Source organism: Oryctolagus cuniculus, chromosome 3 (genome assembly GCF_051225735.1).
Source record: "Oryctolagus cuniculus isolate XC-2025 breed Fujian yellow rabbit chromosome 3, ASM5122573v1, whole genome shotgun sequence".
Classification (NCBI taxonomy): domain Eukaryota; kingdom Metazoa; phylum Chordata; class Mammalia; order Lagomorpha; family Leporidae; genus Oryctolagus; species Oryctolagus cuniculus.
The window spans coordinates 166,792,092-166,814,670 of record NC_142869.1 but is presented as its reverse complement, the minus strand read 5'-3'; the positions used below and the strand labels follow the sequence as shown (position 1 = coordinate 166,814,670).

Below are 22,579 nucleotides of genomic sequence, written 5' to 3'. Positions count from 1 at the left end.
CTGCTTTGCTTCCCATCCAGTTCCCTCCCTGCTAATGCATCTAGGAGAGCAGCAGAAGGTGGCCCAAGCGCTTGGGCCTCTGCACCCATGTGGGAGACCTGGATGAATCTCCAGGCTTCTGACTTCGACCGAGCCCAGCTCCGGCTATTGTGTGACCATTTGGGGAGTGAACCAGCAGATGGCAGATCTTTCTTTCTCCCTCTCTCTCTGATTTTCAAATAAATAAATAATAATTTTTAGCAAGAAAAATCACTGCTTAGATTTTCTAGAAGGAAGAAAACATATTCCAAGTATAGCCACAACAAACTGTGTCTCCCCACCCGCTACCCTTGCTTTCTCTCTCTGTCCGTCTCTGTGCTGGTGGAGAAAAGGAGAGGGACTCCCAAGGCCATAGACCTTCAGCAGGCGTGGTGCAGAGCTGCAGCTGGATGACCTTGGTCTACAGGGGCCACTTAATGTGCACCTGCTAATAAACAAGTAACATTGATTCACTTTGCTTTTAAGAAGGAAAGCCTGGCAAAATGGAAACAAAGATTCTTGATGCGGGAATTGTTTCTAATGTATAAACACAAGTATTTTCCCCCTTGGCATTTAATCCACATAATGTACACACGTTTTATCCATCCTTGCTAAATTATATTCCATAGCCTATGTTACTTTTAATTTAAGATTTTATTTTTATTTACTTGAAAGAGTGATAGGAGGGGAGGAGAGAGATCTTCTAGCCACTGGTTCACTCCCCAAATGGCCACGATGGCTAGGGCTGGGCCAGGCCAACACCAGGAGCCTAGAACTCCATCCAGGTCTCCCTTGTGGGTGGTGGGGGCCAGAGTACTTGGGCCATCCTCTTCTGCTTTCCATTGCATTAGCAGGGAGCCTAATCGGAAACAGAGCAGACAGACTTGAACCAGCACTGGGATATGGGATGCTGGGGTCACAGGTGGCCCCTGATAGCCAGCTGTAGCAGCCCAATTTGATTTCTTCATATTCTTAGAAGAGTCACTTTCCTTCTTTGCTTAGTTTGTTACTTTCAACACAACTCATTTTTTTGTGTGTGAGTAGCATTTCTGTCTTTTTAATTTGTCCATTGATACATGGAGAAGGTCATATGTAACATAGAAGGAAACTTGGAAGTGTAGTTTAAAAATGTGCACTACCTAATTGGAGAATTAGTACATTTCAGACACTTTGGCGTCTCTGTGTACTTCATTGCTATTATTCTTCCCACTTCCCTACTGTTCTGAAATTTGTATTTCTGATTTTCTTGATATTTAAACGCATGTATCTTTTTAAAAATCCCCTGCATCCGCATTACTAAAGGTGTTCTGAAACATGTAAAAATGATATCCCACTAGAGATGGCCTTTCAATAGCTCCAGTTCTTCCTCCACAAGGATCCAGCCATGCTATCGAATGCACTAACAGTTCCTTCATCAACATCAGTGCTCCACTCTGCGCGTGGATATACAGCTGGCTTACGGGCAGAGATGGAAAAGCGGGGGAGCTTCGTGGTATAGGCAGAGTGAGTTTGAGATGTCCGCGTGCATCCAGTGGAAGTGCTGATGGGCAGCTCGGTGCTCGGGTCGGGAGCAGCGTCCCCCATCGGAACGTCCTCTCTCCAGCTGTTTCCAGAATGCCATGGAACATGCCATTGTGCTTTCCATGTCAACAGTGGTTGTTTCCTACTTCTCAGTGGTCTGTTTTCTTGTTCATTTTTGTGTTTGTTTGCTTTGACAGGCAGAGTTAGAGAGAGAGACAGAGAGAAAGGTCCTCCTTCCGTTGGTTCACCCCCCCAAATGGCCGCTACGGCCAATGTGCTGCGCTGATCCGAAGCCAGGAGCCAAGTGCTTCCTCCTGGTCTCCCATGTGGGTACAGGGCCCAAGGACTTGGGCCATCCTCCACTGCCTTCCTGGGACTGGAAGAGGAGCAACTGGGACAGAACTGGCGCCCCAACCGGGACTAGAACCCAGGTTGCTGGCGCCGCAGGTGGAGGATTAGCCTAGTGAGCCGCTGCGCCAGCCTGTTTTGTTTTAATCAGATAGGCCAGGTCACTCTGCTGAAGTGAAGGAGGAGATGATGAGCTTCAGTGACAATGGAGGGAAGCACCTTGCGAGCTCTGCGGCGTGTGGCAAGGTCAGAGCTGGCACCTGTGAGGTGTCTCGTGGAGTTTCGTGGGGGCCAAATACAACCGTCAAGTCTTGCTGTGAACCGCGAAGTGCTCCCACATGGCCACCGTGTTTGTTCACAGCACCGTCTTAGCCTAGGCCAGAGCGGGCGTTCACTTGTTCACAGAGCGCGCACCTTGCTCCGTGAAGAGCTGCTGACCGTTCACGCCTTACAGATGAGAAAATGACCGTTGATGAACGGCAGATCCCAGGATCCAAGTGCAGAGTCGGCTTCTGAAAGCTGGGTTCTTTGCACCCCTGCAACACAGCCCTTCTGTGAATGACAGATTCCCCACCCACCCGGCCCCTGCTCCTTCTGCCTCACCAGTTCAAACACTCCAGCATGCCCACCTTGGACCCAGCCCCAGGATGTGCCCCCGCCCCAGCAGACACAGGGAGCCCACTGCAGCAGCCCAACATGGCATGGGGGGCTGCCCACCCACCCGGTGCCCACTCTGTGCTCCATTCACATTCCTTGCCTGGAGCCACCCAGTGAGGCAGTAGTAGCCGGGGACCGGAATGCGGGTCTCCTGCCTTTCCGGTGTCACACTCCTCGTTTTGCGTTAATAAAACGTCGATCTCCAGGGGATCTGGCAGAGATTTGAAAGTGCTCAATTTTGCTGCAATAAATACTTGAGAATCCACCCTACAGCAAGAAAGCCACATGCCTGCCAGGGAAAGCAGGGTTTGTTCTGAGGGCCTTGGGCAAACTCAGACGGGCGCAAGGATGAGGTCACGGGCTGCTGGCCCTCGCGTCAGCTCCCACTGGGCATGGAAAGGGGGTAGCAACTGCTGTGGCCGCAAGGCTGCAGCCGGACCTGGGAGTGCTCTTGCATCCTGCCCACCAACTCTGTGGTCAGAGCTCACTGCCGGCAGGAGGGCACGATGGGCTAGGTGACACTTCCACAGAGGATGGACATCAAGGGCTGGTTGTTGGCTGCCTTTGTTACTGTACTCAGGGGACACACAGTTGGCATCGTGAGTTCATGAGAAAGCCACCTTTGTCACGGAAAAGCTGGGGGTACCCAGAAGGGAGGAAGCATCTAGGTTGTAAGGGACTTGCATACAGATGTGCAGGGAGTGGCAGGCAGAGTAACAGAGACACAGAGACAGAGAAAGAATCTGCTGGCCACAACCAGGAACCTGGAACTCCATCCGGGTCTCCTGCGTGGGACTTGGGCCATCTTCTGTGGCCTTCCCAGGTGCGTTAGCAGGGAGCTGGATCAGGTGTGGGGCAACCAGGACTCCAATCAGCGCTCGTAGGGGACGCTGGTGTCACAAGGCAGTTTAACCTGCTGTGCTACCACACATCCTTAGGACCTCTGTTTGCCAGAGGGGCCAGCTTGCTCCAGTGGACACACAGTAAGTGAGCAGTGTAGTTTTGGTTTGTCTCACCACTTCCAGGGCAGTCACAGGTGTTTGTGTCTGCGGTGACAGAGGTCAGTGGGCCGCTGGGGCCATGAAGGCCCAGAGTGAGACTGTCCTGGGTGCAGCAGCTGGATCCCCTGTCGGCACGGGTTTCTGGGCCGGCTGCTCCCACGCTGTTTGGGCCTGTGGGGCATTTCTTCCTTGTGGAAAGTGTTTGTTCTCTCGCTTAGCACCGCCTTTTCCTGCAGCCACAGCCCCTGCTGAGGCTCTGGATCGGGGTGGCCCTGGGCAGCTTTGAGAACAAGGGCTGCACCGCAGCATTGCTGGGCAGGCGCCGCACGGGCCTGGGCAAGCCAGCTCTGTGTTTCCCGCCTGTCTCCTGCCCGCTGATGGCTTGCTGGGTTGTTGGTCAGGAGGACCAAGGACGGCGAGTGTTCAGTGCTGTTGGTTTTGCGGGGAAAGGGCACGTAGCTAGAGGTCAGGAGACTAAGCAAGTAACTCTGTCTCTCTGGTCTTTTTTATTTATTTATTTATTTTGAAAGGCAGAGTTACAGAGAGGCAGAGGCAGAGACAGATAGGTCTTCCATCTGCTGGTTCACTCCCCAGGTAGCCACAATGGCCAGAGCTGGGCCAATCTGAAGCCAGGATCCAGGAGCTTCTTCTTGGTCTCCCACGCAGGTGCAGGGGCTCAAGGACCTGGGCCATCTTCCACTGCTTTCCCAGGCCATAGCAGAGAGCTGGATCAGAAGTGGAGCAGCCGGGTTTTGAACCAGCACCCATATGGGATGCCGGCACAGCAAGCTATGGCTTTACCCGCAGCACCACAGCGCCAGCTCCCTCTCTGATCTTGACCTTGTCATTCAGCAGGGAGGATGTGGACTCAGCAGCCTCCAGTGACCTCTCTGGCCCAGGAGGGACTCATTCCTGATCTCTCCGTCCTGCCTCAAAATCTTACTTGGGTGTTAACAGGTGGCAGGGCTGCAGGGCGGTGAGATCATAGTTACGGGGACCTCAGACTCCTTGGCCGGGAAGCTGTGGAACTGCAGGAGCACTCCCCTTGCCTGAAGCCAGTGCACTGGGTTTTTTTCTGTCTCTGGGCTCTGTAGTTTCCATCCCTTCCCTCCCACTTCTCCTTCCTGTCTTGTTCTTTGCTTACCACCTTCCCCTCCTTCCCTGTATCAACCATGCTTATGCAAGACCACCCTGCCTCTCTGGAACTTACAGACTAGCGGAGGAAGCCACCAGCAGGGAACCCCCCGGGCAGCGGCAGGGTGCAGTGTGCCGTGCAGGAGGGAGCCGGAGTGAAACCCAGCACCCCTTACCTGCGTGCACACACACAGGCGCTGACGGTAGCAGCGCTTTTGTTACCTTAGCTGAATAAACATCAAGACTTCAGTTTTGTAAAGCTATCCAGTACAGAGTCACTCTTGGAGGTTACTGTTGCAGACTTCTGTTTTTTTTTTTTCATTTTTTTTAAGAGTTATATTATTTATTTGAAAGGCAGAGTCATAGAGAGTGAGAGAGAGAGAAATTTTCCATCTGCTGGTTCAGTCCCTAAGTGGCCACAATGGCCAGGCCCTGGAGCTTCATTTGGGTCTCCCACATGCGTGCGGGGGCCCAAGTGCTTGAGACATCTCCCCTGCTTTTCCAGGCACATTATCAGAAAGCTGGATCAGAAGTGAAGCAGTCAGGGCTCAAACTGACACCCATATGGGATGCCGGCACTGCTACACGACAGTTTAACCTATCACACCACAATGCTGGCTCTGATTTCTGGGTTTTGAAAAATTTATTTATTTAATTAACTTATTTGAAAGGCAGGTAAAACAGAAGAAGAACTCTCCTGTAAGCTGGTTCACTCCCCAAATGCCTACAACAGCTAGGGCTGGACCATGCTGAGGCCAGGAGCCCAGAACCCCATCTGGATCCCCAGTGTGGCCAGGAGAGTCCCAAGTACTTGAGCCATCATCTGCTGCCTCCCAGGCTGCACACGAGCAGGAAGCTGGAATCTGAAGCAGAGGCAGGACTCACACCTAGGCCCTCCAACGTGGGAGGCAGACGGCCCCAGTAAGGTCTTACTGGCTGCCCCAAAATGCCCACCCCAGTGTAAGGATTTTTTTCCTACAGGTAAAGGGTGGATGGAAGTATAGATATTTTCTCTGAATACACATAAGAAACCATCTTCGGAAAACTAATTTCTCGCATGTGCGTTTCAGGATTGGATAACGACTGTGGGTGAGTGTGATGAACTAAACAAGAAAACATTTCCATTAAACTTTTGTTTCTTTAAACAAAGTTAGGATGTGCTTAATGCCTCCCATTTTCACAGGAGGGACTGGAAGAGGGAGCGGTCATTTGTGTGCTGTTGACATTAGCTGTCAGTTCCTAAGGAAATTTCATGGAAAAACCCCATCCGTGTCCTCAGACTGAGCCCAGGGATCCGGGCTGCCGCTGGTGTCGGGTGAGCGGCCGCGGCAGGCGCGGGCCCGGGCTTCTGCACATGGGTGGGTCCGCTCTGTGAGTGTACTGGAAGCTGCTGGCACGGCGCACTTCCGTTTCCTGCCACTTGAAAAGAGGACTCTGGAACTCCGGTTCTTTCCAGTCCTCACCGATAAAGCCAGCAGAAGCAGTGCCCTCGGCTCAGGGGACGCCCCCAGTGTCCCGGCCTGCGGGATCTGTCTGTGTGGCCCCTGGGAGAGAAGCTCCTGTTTTCTTCTGGGGCTCTTCCAGTGAACTAAAAGCAGCCCAGGTTTTTTAAACTAACTGATTTTCAAAGATTTCTGAAAAGAGGAGAAAATCAGACCAGAAACATAGTAAAGTAACTTTTCTCCTGAGAGGTAGAACATCAGCGCCTTAGAAATTGGCTCAGCTGTGATGGGTGACATCTTGAAATGAATATCTGAATGTTCGCAGTGTGCGTCACCGCCAGCATTCCCATGAGGTTCTCTGCCGTCTATGAACAAATTAAATGTGGAGCTTTCTTTGTGTATAGCTGAAATCTATATCTCAGTACTAGCTGATGCTTTCTGAATGCCTGGTGGCCACAGTGTTAGCCCGGAATCCTGTTACTAGTTGATGCTTTCTGAATGCCTGGTGGCCACAGTGTTAGCCCGGAATCCTGTTACTAGTTGATGCTTTCTGAATGCCTGGTGGCCACAGTGTTAGCCCGGAATCCTGTTGGGTGTAGGGTTTTAATCATGTTGTAACGTCGTCTTTTTTTCTCTTTTAAATATTGCCTCTCAGTAGGTGCTTCTCCATGAGTGGCTGGTTGTTGGCTGCAGTTTATAACCAGACATTTGAAAATTAAGAGATTCCAATCGGGATACGAATTGGATAAAAAACTTCGTACTTGTTGCTGAAGAATAATAAAAATAAATTGTCCTCCCTTTGGAAACTTAAGAGTTTGTGAAACCCCATCACTCTGTTTTTGAAAACTTAAAGTTTAATGAATCAGTTCAGAGAAAATTTAATTACAGGTCTTAAACTATTAAAAGCTCTTATAAAATGAAGAAAGCAGGGCTACTAGTTTTACCTTCTGAGGTCCACACCATTCAGGGCTACAGTCGGTTTCTCCTCTGAGTACATCACCATCTGAAAAAATACTGTCGTTAAAAAACCATTTTTGCTTTATCATCTCCATTGCTTAATCACTGAACATACTTAGATTTTTTTTTTTAAGCAGCAGGAACAGGACACAGAGTTTGTTATCTTAAGGCGAGATCATTTGAGTCCAAAGACCAGATTCCAAAGCAGGCCTCAGATTCCTGTAGGGAACCTCCTTGTCAGCACGGCCCGAAGGCGGAAGTGGTTTATGTATGCCCTTCACAGAGTTAAGTGAGAAGTTAATTTTACTGTCTTTTACCTGTAAAAGTGACTCAATCTTTCATAGCAGATGGTTTTCAGAGCTCAAGGAAAGAGGGCGGTGGGAATGCCCATTGAACAGAGAGCAAATTGAGCAAAGCTGTGAACACCGAGTTCCCATCTCCTCTCCACGTGTTGTGCACCAGCTGCTTCCCGGGGCAGCACAGGCAGCCCCATTAGCTGTCCCAAGGGCACTAGCTGAGTACTCTGGCTCCAGACAGAAGTTTGGGTTTAGTGAAAGTCGTTAGATGCTCTAAAGGCAGGGGACCAAACTTGGGGCAAACACATTGCCACAGAAAGTTCTTTTGTGTTCCTTAGAAAGCAGTAGACCATGCTTTCGGGTCCTGTGTGCAGATTGCCCAAGAAGTCTACAGCCAGCATTGCATTCATAATGGAAATAGTGTAACATTCATGTAGCTAAACATGACATACAGATTGGATGTAAGGCTAAAACACCAAGACCCTGCTTTTCATGCTGATCTGATGCCTTGGACAGACAGCTCATTGCTGGAAACACAGAGTCAAGTCTGCCAGCTTATGAGTGTTTTTCGCGCCTATGTTCAGACACCTGCCCTTGGGTTGTCATGCGTATGTTCAGTTGTTGAAATTATAAAATCTCGCAAAAGATGTTTTTAATTCTGAGTCTCAGACGAGTCTCACAGAGCTCCCTGAATCTGCCAGGACGCTGCGTGCAGCCCCTTCTGCCAGAGGTCTACGTGTTAATACCCCAAGTTGAGCCCTTAGGGAACGTGCTGGAACCATCGGCAGAGTCGCTCCTGGCATTCCCTGGGCGGTGTGTTGTGTCAGAAGCAGGTCTGATTCAGGAGCTGATGTTCACGTCCATCCAGCTTTCCAGGAGGCAGTCGGTGCCGGCCAGAGGTCGCGGGAACAGGCAGGCTCAGGGACCGCCTCTGTTCCAGCTCAGGCCGTTGGAGTCTGTAGCTGCGGAAGGTCCCAGGACCAGATGAACAGAGCGGGCACTTTGGGCTCGGGCCTTGTCATTCATCCCACCAGCGGTTCCTAGCTATTGTGACGTCAAGGCCTCCATGGAGAGCAGAGCAGAAGGAAAGGGTGGCCTCTCTCCGCATCAGTAGCCTGGACAAGCTGTTGTTTCTAAGGCATCCAAAACGCTCTCTGTCTGGCAGAGCTGTGCATTCCATGCCTGGCTGACCTGGTTAAATGGAGGAAACCAAATGTGTGCACTGAACAGTCTCCAAAGCAAGCATTCCCCGTAGCGCCTCGGCCCAGGCCTCGCCGCCGCCTCGGAGGACTGAGCCCAGTGGCCGCGCTCCCCACCTTAGCCACTTGCATATTCAGCTTCTCTTTGGGGTCTTAGCAGAGAGGACGTCGTTATCAATGGCCTTGATTCATACGCACGGCGGCATCATTGTGCTGCCTTCGGGGTCGTGCTACAGAGCCCTTTCAGGAAAACCAGTGCTGTGTGAAAAATCGTTTGGCACCCTGGAAGTTCCAAGCCACCAAATGCCACCTCTTCTTCCCCGGCTCCATTCTGCTCACCCCATCCCCCAGTTTGAGATTTCTGGATTCTAAAACGGCTCTTACATATGTTTACAGATTAACCTTGCACTGTTCTTGAGCACGTATTTGCTTGACACATACACAGCTATAACATATTGAGTCCAGCGCGGGATTTTTCTGAATGAAGAGTAGCTCCTTACGGCTTCACGGAGCTGTGGCTTTCCGGAGAAGCCAAGGTCACCGTCGGAAACAGTCTTACAAAGCCAAGAACTAGGTGCCAGTGCTCTGACAGCTCTCAGTGAATGCTTCAGAACTGGCCAGCTTCAGGCTGTCTTCCGAAAGCGTGCCTTCTTGGGTTTCTTTCTGGCACGGGAGACAGCTTGATCTCGTTCGTCACTAGAGAAAGCAAGACTACAACAGCCACACTCTGTGTTCCGGAGCTGGCTACGTCAGTGTGCATATGCAGGTCTTAACATTAACAAATCCCATCAATTCATTCTCCAAATCACCCTTCTCCAAACCGTTGACTGAAGGCTGTTTGCAGGAACCAAAGCCATTGACTATATACACTCGTGTGTGTGCACGTTTCACATCAGGAAAGATCTTGATCCAGTGGGGTCGTCTTAGAGTTGAAAGGCACCGTTCTTACTGATGTGCTGCCTCTTGTTACCTGAAGGGAACTGGTGCAGGTGCGCGTCCCTGACCTCAGATAGAAATAGAATGGGACGCTTCCGGAGAACCAGCTTGACACCGAAGTGGGACGCTGCGCACCTGAGCACGCCTGACAGCCCACAGTCAAAGCACAGAGCACTGAAAGTACTGCGTCAAAGAGACCTTCAGGCTGTTGACATGGTGTGTAGCAAACACAAATGAATTTCTTTTTTTAAAAGATTTCTTTATTTATTTGAAAAATCAGAGTTACACAGAGAGAGAAGGAGAGGCAGAGAGAGAAATCAGTCTTCCATCAGCTGGTTCACTCCCCAGTTGGCTGCAATGGCCTGAGCTGTGCTGATGCAAAGCCAGGAGCCAGGAGCTTCTTTGAGGTCTCCCACATGGGTGCAGGGACCCAAAGACTTGGGCCATCTTCCACTGCTTTCCCAGGCCATTAGCAGAGAGCTGGATCGGAAGTAGAGCAGCTGGGACTCAGACTGTCACCCATATGGGATGCTGGCACTGCAGGTGGTGGCTTTACCCGCTATGCCACAGTGCCGGCCCCTATAAATTTCATGTTTACACCTGGGCCCCCATCCTCAAGATAATCTCATTATGTAAACATTGTAGAATCCAAAATAACCTCTGAAATTCAGAATGTCTGTGGTCTCGGGCACTGTGCCATGGCTTGTACCATTAAACTACTGTAACGTGTAAGAGAATCAGCTTAGACCTGAATCAGACCAACAGTACATTAAAAAAAAAAAAGTATTGGGAATAAGTCTTAAACGTAAGTTGCAGCCTGTTTGAGCTCACAGGAGTGTGGGATGCGATGCAGTGATGCGTTCTCTCATGGAACAGAGATTTGGTGCCGACTTCTGAGGTAGAATCCTGGAGAGGGCGCCTCTTGTACCAGCCTTGGCGTTTCCGCCCAGGTCCCTCGCTGATTGACCTCTCTCCTGAAGAGCCCGCCCTCGTGCCCTCTCCCATCGCCCTTCTCTTCCTCAGTTGTTAAATGCTCCCGCTAGCTCCTCGGTTCCCGCTTGGCCTGAGACTCTGGGACTCAAGTACTTCTCCAGTACCATCTCTAGCAACTTCGTGAAGGTGTGCAAGGGAACCCACGTGTGAAATGAGACGACACAGACAGAAAGCAAGGCCAGGTGCTGATGGTAATGAGAACTAACGTCAAGTGGCCACCGTAGTTGTCAATCTTTCATATCACGGTGGCCTTTGCTTCCTTACGCAGTGTGGTTACCCCAGGGATAATGATTCGTGAGCTCGTGAGCCCCCCTCCTCACTTGGGTAGTGTTTAAGGAGCACAGCAAGGTTTACAGCCAACGCCTGTGGATTTGTGTGCATCATCTCATCCTGTGGCAATAAAACTAACCCTGCACCGTAGTCGGGAGGATTAGCACCTGTGTGCATGCAACCTCTGGGTGATGTGCAGTGCCTGCAGCTCAAGAAACGGCCCTCAAGGCCGGCGCTGTGGCGGAGCGGGGAAAGCGACTGCCTGTGATGTGAGCATCCCATACGGGCGCCAGTTCATGTCCCGGCTTCTCCACTTCTGACCCAGCTCCCTGCTAATGGCTTGGGAAAAGCAGCGGAAGATGGCCCCAGTATTTGGGCCCCTGCCACCCCTGTGGGAGACTCGGATGAAGTGCTTGGCTCCTGGCATTAGCCTAGCTCAGCAGATGGAAGATTGATATTCTCTCTGTCTCTGTCTCTTCCTCCCACCCGCCCCGTAACTGTGACCTTCAAATAAATCTTTAAAAAAAAAAAGGGGGGGACGAAGAATTGGCCCCCATTAGGGCTGTTACTGCTGTTGTGTGGTACCTTGTGCTCTTTTATGAGACTTGGCACATTTATTTAGCTCCTGAAGAGTTCAAGTGTTACCCTCCAACCTAGGCTGGCCAATGAGGGTCTTTGCAGATTGCAGTGACACACAGACCCACTGTCAGGAGGGTGTGGTCGGTGCCGGTGCACACTGCACAGTAGCAGGTGTAACTGCATAGCCGTGTCTGTGTGTGCTACACTGAGGCCCCGGGCTGAAACCCTGTCTGCCCACTGCCTGCTCAGTGCCAAGTGAGCCAGCGGCTGAGACCATCATCCCTGCCTGGAACCAAATGATAAAGACCCAGCATGTTTGCTGGAGGTGGAGGTGGGAGGGAGAGCGCAGAGGCAGCAGATGTCGCAAAGGAGCGCTGCTGGGCTGGGCGAGGAAGGGTGCTGGGGCCCAGGCTCTTGGGCAGGAGGTCTTCATTTTTGTGGCTTCCTGATGAGCTATTGCCCTATCCACAGGATTCAGAGTGGGAGAAGAGGCCAGGGCTCGGAGGAAACACTTTGGAAACCAGTGCCGAAGAAGGGGAGTTGACAGCGTTGTGTGTGTGTGTTTTAACTGGACTCCTTGGCCAGTTGGCGGTAGCAGCCTGAGCCGCATGGTCACATTCTAACTCCATGCCCACCTGGATCACACAAACTGCTGCACCTTCATCAGGAGGATGCTGTGCTGCTCCCCGAGATAGATGTCTGTGCGTGTGTGTGTGTGTTTTGTTGGATGGATCCTGCTGTGGTGTGGGGAGACAGACTTGGCTGGGCCCTGTTTCATAAACAAATCTGTTCACACACACTTTCTTCTCTGGTTGGATGTGCACGCTGGCTCTGCCTATCCACACAAAGCTTAGAAATGAGCTTGCTTAGAAGTGATGTGTACGTGCGTTAAAAGACTGCTTATCTCCACTGTGGGAGCCTGTGGATCCTCACATGTGTACCTGCGGACCCCGGACTCGGCGAGGACCTGGTAGTCCTCCCCACATAGGACCCCTGCGAGACAGGCCAAAGGCCGCCACAGAGCTATGCACTGAGCCCAGCACAAAGAGGAGTCCCTCTCACCCCTAGAGCTCATTCATTGGCCCGAAAGTGGGATCAGTCACTCAAGATGACCAATCATGGAACTGGTTTTCCCAAGAAGGGGTGGGGCCAGTCTTTCTTAGGTTGGAACGTGAACTTCATATGAGTGCATGAGGGGTCTTCAGAAAGTACAAGGGAAATGCATGTTATGGAAAAAAATAAACCTGGACTTGAAGATTTTTCTTTTGTACCATGGGATGGTGTCCTTCAATTCCATTTTCCTGAACGTTTTGAAGTATGCTTGTATACACATACGTCCCCTCTTCTACCTGTATGTTCTGCATGTTTAATATTCCAGCCAGGTTCAAGTTTTTATGACAGGAAGTATATGAATGGTTACAAGAGTAAATAACATTTGATTTTATGATTATAGTACAGGAAGTAACTTTTCACACCAAATAAATCTGTAGGAAGAAAGTGCCGACTTATAAATTGAACATCCATAAATTTTGCAGAATCTTGCATACGGTTACTTTGCTCTCTTAAGTGGGACCAATGCCGGATCGCTCTCCTTTCTTTTCTTATCTTTTCTTGTCAACAGATGCCTCTGGCTTAGGAAAAGACCCGCCATGACACAGAAGCATTAAAAAAAAAAAAAAAACGCTAAGGGGACATAGTAAGGGAATCTGTAGGAGAGAACAAATGGAGTAAAAGCTTGCAAACCATAAATAAGAAATTACGCTGTTCTTGAAGAACAAATGGCCGAATCTCCATTCCACATTGAGGCCCAGGAGGCCTCCGGAGCCTAGGCAGGTTTCCTCCAGTTACCCTTGGAGCTGTGTTGTGTGAGCACTCGGGAAGGGCAGCTTAACGTCAAAGAGGCCGCCTCGGAGCGAGGTTCGAGGGTCAAGAAGGAAATCTGTAGAACTTCAGCTATGTCCGTCATAGGCAGAGCTATGATAGACACGTTGGTTTTCCTTGGGGGTGGGGGGGAGGAAATAGCAGAGGAAGAGAATACTTTAGTTTTCATTCTTTATTCTTTTCATCTTAAAGCCTAGTGGGGAAAAATTGATAGCCAGCATTCACTTCTGAGGTTGGATAGCACACGGTGGACTGTGACATGGTGGGACGTCCCTGGACTGGAGTTGGCGGATGAAGGTCCACACTTCAGCTCTGTGACCCTGAGCCTCACCCAAGCACCCTGGTTGAAAACAGTCTCTGTCAGTCCCTCCTGCCTCTGAACGCAGGGTCACAGATTTTGCAAAGACGTACTTGGCCAATGATAGGAAACCGCGTTAAGTGAACGTGTTCATGTTGGCATTAGCAGTACTTCAGAATTTCTTTTAAATTTTCAGAAGCACATTTCACGTGATGTCATCTAAGACGTGCCCTGCATTTGTAGAGTGCTTTGTAGCTTTTAAAGTGGTTTCCCGAGCGGGTGCTGATCCCCGCAGCCTGGGTGACTGGCACACGTGCCGATGGCAGGCCCTGACAGCAGTGGCCCAGGCCGTGCTCCCGGGCTTTGGATCATGGCTCTGTCGCCTCCTGGTTGTGTAACCCCGGGTAGGTCTTAAGCTCCCTGGGTCTTGGTTTCCTTAACTGTGGAAAGGGCGTGATGTTCTTGCTGGGAGATTAATGAATGGATTATGTGTGTGGTGCCCAGAGCGCTTAAGCAGCCCTCTATGTCCATTTGCTCTTATCGCTGATGATTAAGCAGGATCAGAGAGGAATCAGAAAAAGGGAGAGTTGGAATTCGAACACAAGGCCTTTGTTCTTCCCTCGTGTTGGCCACCGTTCCAGACCAAGGCCACTGTCTCCCTGGTCTGTGAACCTGCCACTGAAGAAAACCCTCTCTTCATTGTGCGTGGACATCGAGCGTGAAGGCGACTGGCCGCAGGATCTGATTTTGTGGGGAAAGGTGAGCCCCGCGACAGTCGCACAGTGTCCACAGCGTAGGCCCCGAGAGCCCCGCCCGCTCAGCCGCGTTCTGAGTATCCAGTCTTAGCAGCAATCCCGGCAAGCCCCCGCAGTGACACAGCTCCCAAAGGAGCAGCTGCCACACCTGTTAGGTTCTGCTTCTGCGTGCTCGCCGGCCACCCTTCCCCCAGCCTCTGTGTGGTGGTCTTTGTGATCTTTTACTCCACTTTCTCTTTCTCTCTGTGAAACCCCTGCGTTGTAGCAGGCCTTGCCTTAAGACAGCCTGGACAGCCTGAAATGGACAGACTGTTCAGATTCCTTGAGGACTGTGAACGTGTGTGTGTGTGTGTGTGTGTGTGCGTGAGAGAGACAGACAGACGGACGGACAGCGAGAGGGAAGCTTCCTCTTCTCTAAGAGCAGATTGACAGCTTGAATAGTTGTCAGGCCTCTGGTCATTGTTTTTTCTTTCACCACTCTGGGTAGCAGTAGGATTTTACAAAATCGGACATATTTTAAGTTACTCCTCACAGACAGGTCCCTTGGCACTGCTAGAACATCTTTTCCTGCTGGGGGGTTGTAGGGTGTCTTAGGCGGCGTGGACAGGGGGTTACTGTTGTGTAGTTGTATGGTGCAGTTGGTTTAAATTACATTCTTACCTCTGACTTTGATGCTGTTTTTGCTCCTCTCCAATCTGAAGATCGTGTTTATATCACGCACATGGTCTGCATAGTCTTCCTCTTAAAATACCAGTCTGATGCAGACTAGAAAGACGTGCCACGTTTGCAGACACATCTTCCCAGACTGTACGACACAGACCATGTCATTGCCTTCTCAAATACGTAGTCTTCACATTGACCCTGAGTATTCACAAAAGAGACAGAAAGGAGTTGGGGTGGCCGGCACCGCGGCTTACTTGGCTAATGTTCCGCCTGCTGCGCCAGCACTCCAGGTTCTAGTCCCGGTTGCCCCTCTTCCAGTCCAGCTCTCTGCTGTGGCCCGGGAAGGCAGTGGAGGATGGCCCAAGTGCCTTGGCTCCTGGCTTCGGATCGGCGCAGCGCTGCTGGCGTGGCGGCCATCTGGGGGGTGAGCCAATGGAGGGAAGACCTTTCTCTCTGTCTCTCTCTCTCACTAACTCTGCCTGTCAAAAAAAAAAAAAAAAAAAAAAAAAAGAAAAGAAAAGAAAGGAGTTGGGGTGTAAGTAGCAGAGTTTTTATCATGTTATAAATTAAAGACTTACAGGTACTGTGTCACGCGAGGGAATTTGGTTGATTTATTTATTGCCTTCTTCAGCTCTAATGCAATAAAAGCTTGTATTTCCCTCTTCCATCTTTATGAACTGACCATTCTACACACCCACGCACACACACACACGCACACACACACACGTCCAGTGCCAGCCACGGTGGAAGAGCGCTAAGAGCCCACAGCCCTGGCTTCGCGAGCCGGCTCTTTGGTTAAGTGCCTAATGGCCCTTCAGAAAAGAGCTCTGTCATCGTGGATGCCCTTATTTAAAGGTGGGGTAAAAAGCAGTTTCTCTTACTCGTTTTGTCCAGTTGTCAAGAAACCCCACCTTCTGCAACATAAATTAGCAGGTTTGGCTAAAGCCAGGAGACACACAAGATGTCCCATCTCTGCCCTTGGCGGCCAGTTTTCAAAGGGTGCCTTGGTGTGAAAGCCACGTGGGCTGCTCTGTGAATGAGGCTGAGTCTTACAAATAAGTCTTTCTCTGCCCCCGTCACAGACGCGCCTGAAAAAGATCTTTCTTCTCACTTGCCCAGCGGACGGCACGTGGAGGCTGTGATCTTTCTCTTTTTTCTTCTTTCTTTCTTTCTTTCTTTCTTTCTTTCTTTCTTTCTTTTTTTTTTTTTTTTTTGTTGTTGTTGTTGTTGTTGTTGCTGCTGCTTCTGGCAGGGGAGATGATTTCCATATTTGAAATCTGGGGACAAATAGAAACAACTCCTCTGCTCCTTGAAGGGTTAATGCCAGCTTCAGATTGGCTCTCTTGAATTTTCAGATTACTTTTCTGGTCACGCGCCCTGGAGGCCTACGCACTTGTGAAATGCCTTTTCTCCCTCTTCCCTGGCTGCCTTAATTACACAGGGGTTGAGAAACCAAATTAGAATTAGGCGTGGCTGGCAAACAGTGGTCATGGCACAGGCTCCCAGCCTGACTCGCTGAAGTCACTTCTCCCCACCCGGCTTCCCTCCCTACTTTGCTTCCAAAGGGAAGATCCCGAAATCTTTCAGGAATACTCACAGGAAGTGAGTCTCTGTCGTACCATCTTTTAGAAAAGCTCAGAGGAAGTGAGTCGCCCCCTGCCCCAACCGTCCCGATCTGCTGGTCACCGGCCAGCCGCTGAGCGTTGACAGGTGGCGAATGCCCCTGTGGCCCTCCGGGATGTGTTGGAAAATTGTTCCCAGAGCAGAGGGCTGAATCAGTGCAGGACCAAAAGGAGTATTGGGTGCTGCAGGGCCATCTGAGGAAGTGGGTCTCTGCGTGTCCCCCCCCCGGGGGGCTGGTGACTCAGGGAGTGATGGGGTCAGGGCGGCACGTGGCCGCCACACTGAGGCTCCTGCTCACTGCTCCTGCTCGGAGCAGGCTGCCTTCCAGAAGCTAACACCGCCCCCGCCCCCAACGACGATTCTTTCACAGTGAATCACTTCCAGAAGTGAATAGCCGCAGTTTTTTGGAATGAGTGTTGTGAAATCCCTCGTTTAGAATGGCAGGTTTTCGGTTGGTGGTTTTTATCAGACAGAACTTCCCAAAGATCAAAATGAAACCTCGTCCTTTAAAAAGAAAGCGCACATCAATAGAGAAAGCAAAAGTGGCACCCGGGGCTCCCGGGGGAGAACTGTCCCGGCACATCCGCGGCCCCGTATGCAGAGATGGGTGTCCACGTGTTGGCCTGAGCGTGTGAGTTCTTGGAATGAGGGAGTCCTTGCCAGTAGCCTGCGATCCCCTCTGCTCGTTCCGAGAAACGCTATCCTCGGTGAGTAGGTGGCAGTTTCTGAAGCTGCTTGCTAAGCCGGCGTTCGTCACGTCGAGGGCGGATTTGCAGCCCGGGAGGCTGCTGGCGAGCCCACCTGCATCTCTGCCTCCTGCGTTCCGGTGCACAGAGCCGCGGGGCCGCGGGAGACGGACTGCGCAGGGAGTCAGCAACGCGGATTCATCGAATAAGCCCAAGATCTGTGAACACTGGAACTTCTGGGAGGAAAGGTTGTTTTACAGAAGGAAGTGGTGTGTGTGGGGCTTTCTTGAGGTGCAGTTATTGGTATCCTGGGTTTATTTTAAGCATCAGTCCATCCTCCAGGGTGAAAGAAAGAAATGACTACACAGAGAAAGAGTTAAGCCAGCTCTTTTTTAAAAGAAGAAACTTCACCTTCGTGTCACTGCCGAACTGGGCTTCTTCCCTCCTACCCCTACCCGGGGTCTCGCACTGGACGCGTCTGCCCGGCTCTGCTTCGGGACTCAGTGGGGCTGTGTGTGGGGTTCCAGGGGCAGAGAGAGGGAACAGGGTTACTGGAAACAGGGAGTGTAGTCGAAGGGATTGTTCTGTCTCCAGAGTGGCTAAGTTGTTTGACCTACTGACTCATTTCATAGGAATTAGGAAAACAACCTAGTGTGGTTTTGGTTGTTCGGCCTGGAGGATTCCAGAACCGTTCTGCCTGCAATGGCAGATGAGCAGGAGAAAGGTGGCGTGGGCTCTTGGCCTTTCTGCCTGCCTGCTTCCCTAATGGAATTCCACTCTCTGCTTCCAGGACGAGCCCAGCCCGCACGCCGGACCCGTGGTGTGGCCGCTCAACCGTGAGTCTGACTGCAGTTTCTGATTTGTTCTGTGCTGGCCTCTCAGTTCCTACGTGGCGTTTCTTCTGAGGGAAAACTTTAGAGAACGTTTTGTGTTCCTGGTACGCGGATAATACCTTTCATTTTGCCCTGGGGACGATACTCCGGGTGTGATAGTAGCTATATAGGATAACCCATAGATAACAGTGAGCGTTAAGAACTAAGATCGATTGTGAAAAGTAGCTCTTTGCAGCATATTGACATGAAGTGTAGTTTTGGTTTTGACATATTCATACTTGGTGATTTTTGTAATGCTATTTAAAGCACAAGTGTGGAAGATGCCAGTATATTCTAGCCAGAAACCCCATAATTATTAAGTTAATGAAAGGCGTGCATTTGGGGCTAGTAACATAATATTTATAAGCAGAGATGTTTTGATTTTTCCACTCGTGTTAACCAGAGAAGCTAAAATACCAGAAGAGGACAAGTAAACCGCACTGGAATAAAAGCAGCACCAGGGAAAACGTGGCCTTGCTGTCCACAGTGTTAGATTCTCTTCTCTATGTTATGTCATAGACGCTGCAGCTCCCCAAACCACACTTCTCAACTTATGCTCTTAATGAATGCAAACCGTGTTCCCTGTGTAATGAATATCATGTTCTCTCTCTCTCTCTTAAGATGTTATTTATTTTCTCTCTATCTCTTTTTTTTAAGATTTTATTTATTTATTTGAGAGGTGGAGTTAGAGAGAGAGAGAGGTCTTCTGTCCACTGGTCCACTCCCCAAATAGCTGCAACAGCTGGAGCTGAAGCCAGGAGCCAGGAGCTTCTTCCGGGTCTCCCACGTGGGTGCAGGGGCCTAAGGACTTGGGCCATCTTCCACTGCTTTCCCAGGCCTTAGCAGAGAGCTGGATGGAAAGTGGAGCAGCCAGGACTAGAACCGGTGCCCCTATGGGATGCCATTGTTGCAGGCGAGGCTTGGCCCACTACGCCGGAGCAACAGCCCCTGTCTCATTCCCTTGGGAGGTGGCTGACCAGGGTGAGGCCCTCGTGCTGGCACCGTGTGATTTGCTTTGCTGCATTAAGTGTGAATCCTCTTAGAGTTGGGGTCCGCAGCCTTTCCTGGGTGCTGGGCCTCTTTGACATTGTGATGGAAGCCATGAATCCTTCTACCATACCTGCACACAAACATTTGCCTGCTTTTTAGAGGCGGGAACAGGCCCTGCAAAGCTCAAACACGTGCCCCAGTTGAAGGATGCTGACCTGAACCAAGGCCTTCCCGTGATCCTCCCGTTCTTCAGCTCCCCAAAGGACATCCTAAAAAAGGATGCATTAGGTCGACAAGAAGTCATTCGCTGTAGCTGCCAGGGGAGGTGCAATGCTCACAGAAAGACAAAGGGTGGAGAAAGAAAGAGCATGACGAATGCTAAATAAGTCAAGAGAAGGGTTAGTCTTATTAGAACCTGCAAACCCATAGCATAGAACCCTGAATGTTTGACCACGTCTGTTTGTAAAAGACAACGGGAATTCAGGTAGAGAGTTACAGACTTAATTGTGACGCAGTTGCAGAGTTTTTCTCCTACCTGTTTTTGCCTCTTCCTTTTATACAACATTTGTCTATGAAATCTCTTTCCTTTCTTTGTATCTTTCCATTGTGTGTGATAACAAATTAGGTAGGACTTCAATCATCTGAACTCTAGAAATAAAATTGATAACAGACTGGAAAAATGACTCTTCATTGGCGGAAGAAATTTGGTGGGGGAGAGAAAGATATAAAAGACAGCTGCTGAGTACAAAGGAAACACAATTTAAAAAAAAAATGCAGACCAGACTACTCATCAGCTATATTTAAATCAGTATGATGAGGCTATTGTGGGAAAAAACCAGATATGATTGTCGGGTGTATGAAAAGGAGTTTGACAGGAAGGGCTAAGAAAATACGACTCTAGACTCACCGTGTCCAGTGTGAGTCCCGTTTGCAAAAAAGCTGCTGGGCACTGGTGATGAAGAGCTGAGGCAGACGCAACAGAAATCGCACGCCCTTCTTGCAAAAGGTAAAGTAATCAAGGGTTTCAGTCCAAGGAAGGCTGGGAGCCTTCTCGCCAGTGGTCTTCGAGTTGTAACGGTCTGCTTTATCCCTCTGTTCTTGGGGCCTCCCGCGCTGCATGTGGCCAGGGAATTGTAGTGTGTTGAATGGCTGTTGTGTTCAGGGCTGCTGGTTAAGACTTGTCTGATAGACTCAGTAGAAGTCAATAGATTTCAGTAAATGTCATGCATTTGTCTACAGGTAGATTTGCTGGCTGACTGATAGGTGAGGACGGTCTTGACTGTCCAGATGATGAAATGTTGAGCAGCTAGCTGAGGGAAGTTGGGAAAGTTGGGGTTTGTGCCTTTCAAGAGGAGAGTAGGGCCAGTGCCATGGCTCACTAGGCTAATCCTCTGCCTGTGGCGCTGGCACACCGGGTTCTAGTCCCGGTTGAGGCACCAGATTCTGTCCCGGTTGCTCCTCTTCCAGTCCAGCTCTCTGCTGTGGCCCGGGAGTGCAGTGGAGGATGGCCTTAGTGCTTGGGCCCTGCACCCACATGGGAGACCAGGAGGAAGCACCTGGCTCCTGGCTTCAGATCAGCGCAGTGTACCAGCCACAAGGCACTGGCCATAGCGGCCACTTCAGGGGTGAACCAACAGAAAAAGGAAGACCTTTCTCTCTCTCTCTCTCTCTCACTGTCTAACTCTGCCTGTCCAAAAAAAAAAAAAAAGAGTAGGAAAGTCGGTTTTGGGTGGCAGAGAAATTCATTAAGTCATTCAGCAAATGCTGGGAGCTCTTTAACAGGTGCTCAGCATCTGGTAGAGGAGGTAAAAGACCCAATGGCAGAGTCACAGTGCAGGCGGCATGGCTGTCAGCGGCCCATCCACATGACACCCGAGTGCACCAGGCTCTGAGGGGTCTACAGCCAGGCGGAAGAGACAGGGGTGAGGAGGCCTGCAGGTGGCAGGCCCAGACCTGTGCCAGTCTGAGGGTGCGGGCCCTGGAGGGGCCCTGTGTGTCCCTGTGGTCGTCTGAGAGTCTGCAAGGAGAGCCACGTGGTCACAGGAGCCACAGAGAAGAGCCTGCCCTGGGGGTGCGGGTGGGTGGCCAGTTGGGGTGAGCAGCCCAGGGCAAGGCTTGGCTGTGATCAGTAAGATGAGGATGGACTCCAGCGACAGTAGCAGGGGAGAACCAGGAGAGGGCGGAAGGAGGGTGTCGCCTCGGGCTGTCAAGTGCTGTCACTGCCCACAGAATGGAGCTAAAAGGAGGTTCAGGTTCCAGGGGTGGCCAGCGGCAGTGGGGCACGGCATGGCACCTGGGGATGGCGTGGGGCGATGGCAGGTCCGAGCGAGCCGGAGCTTGGTTCCCGGGCGTGCAGATGTCAGCAGCAGGAACCCGCAGGGCTGTTGTGAGTGGGTGAAGGCCCGTTCGCAAAGCAGGGATCGTCCTCCTAGGCTCCTGTGTGGCGTGTCTGTGTTATTCCATCTGACTTCTGATTAACTACCGCTCTTCCTTCATTTGTATTTTTTGACTGTATTATTTATTTTAAGATTTTATTTATTTATTTGAGAGGTAGAGTTACACACAGTGAGAGGAAGAGACAGAGAGAAAGGTCTTCCTTCCATTGGTTCACTCCCCAAATGGCCACAACAGCCACGGCTGGGCCAGGCCAAAGCGAGGAGCCTGGAGCTCCATCCGGGTCTCCCATGTGGGTGGCAGGGGCCCTCCACTGCTTTCCCCGGCCCATGAGCAGGGAGCCACACTGGAAGCAGAGCAGCCAGGACTCAGACCGGCGATCTGGTTGGGGATGCCGGCATTGCAAGCCTCAGCCACAACGCAGGTGCCACAACATATTTTGACACGTAGTAGAATTGGTGTGGTCAGGCTAATTAATAGGCTTAGTCCACATAATTACCTGTAGGGGGCGCAGCGCACCTCAGAGCTACATTGCGGGAAGTTCCCAGTGTAGAGTAGAACATCCTGAACGCCACTCCTCATTCTGCACTTCAGATCCTGCGTGATGACTGTTTTGTACCTTCTGACCTCCTCCCCACAGCCATGGGGCCACTCTCTGCATCCATGCATTGACTGTTTTTTTTTTTTTTTTTAAGAAGACATAAGATTATCTGTGCTTCCTCTAAAGCTCTGTTAACGTTTCTGTACATTTTCTTCCAGTATTTTCCTGCTGTCTCAAACACTGTGGAGAATCAGTATCAATCTGTACAGGCACTTTGACCTTTCGCCTCCTAAATGAACATTTTCTCCATAAGCTTGGAAATGCTTTAAAGACTTTTTAATGGCACGATGTAATCTTTAACCTGGGAGTGTTTAATTTGCCTCCATTTTTGAAAACCCTTTTTTATACTACAGGAATCATCCTGTTAAAGTGCATAAGTGCATGTATCTTGGGCATATTTTTCTTCTTATTTTTTTTTAATTTATTTGAAAGGCAGAGTTAGAGGAAGAGGGGAAGGAAGGGAGG

General features: G+C 50.6%; 1 protein-coding gene across 21 annotated transcripts in view; it reads left to right on the top strand.

Moving 5' to 3' along the window:
- LOC149127589 (uncharacterized) overlaps nt 1-22,579 on the top strand; it is a 139,713-nt gene that overhangs the window by 56,385 nt on the left and 60,749 nt on the right. For 5 of the 21 annotated variants that reach the window (XM_089328600.1, XM_089328610.1, XM_089328602.1 and 2 more), the window contains 2 exons: nt 5,661-5,768; nt 5,863-8,068. The exons of 1 other annotated variant lie outside the window; for it this stretch is intronic. Coding sequence is in view for 15 of the 20 variants with exons in the window: in XM_089328610.1 (XP_089184736.1) it covers nt 5,661-5,696 (36 nt within the window). In the remaining 5 variants the exon portion in view is untranslated. 15 more of the 21 variants (XM_089328608.1, XM_089328599.1, XM_089328598.1 and 12 more) reach the window with 8 other exon arrangements.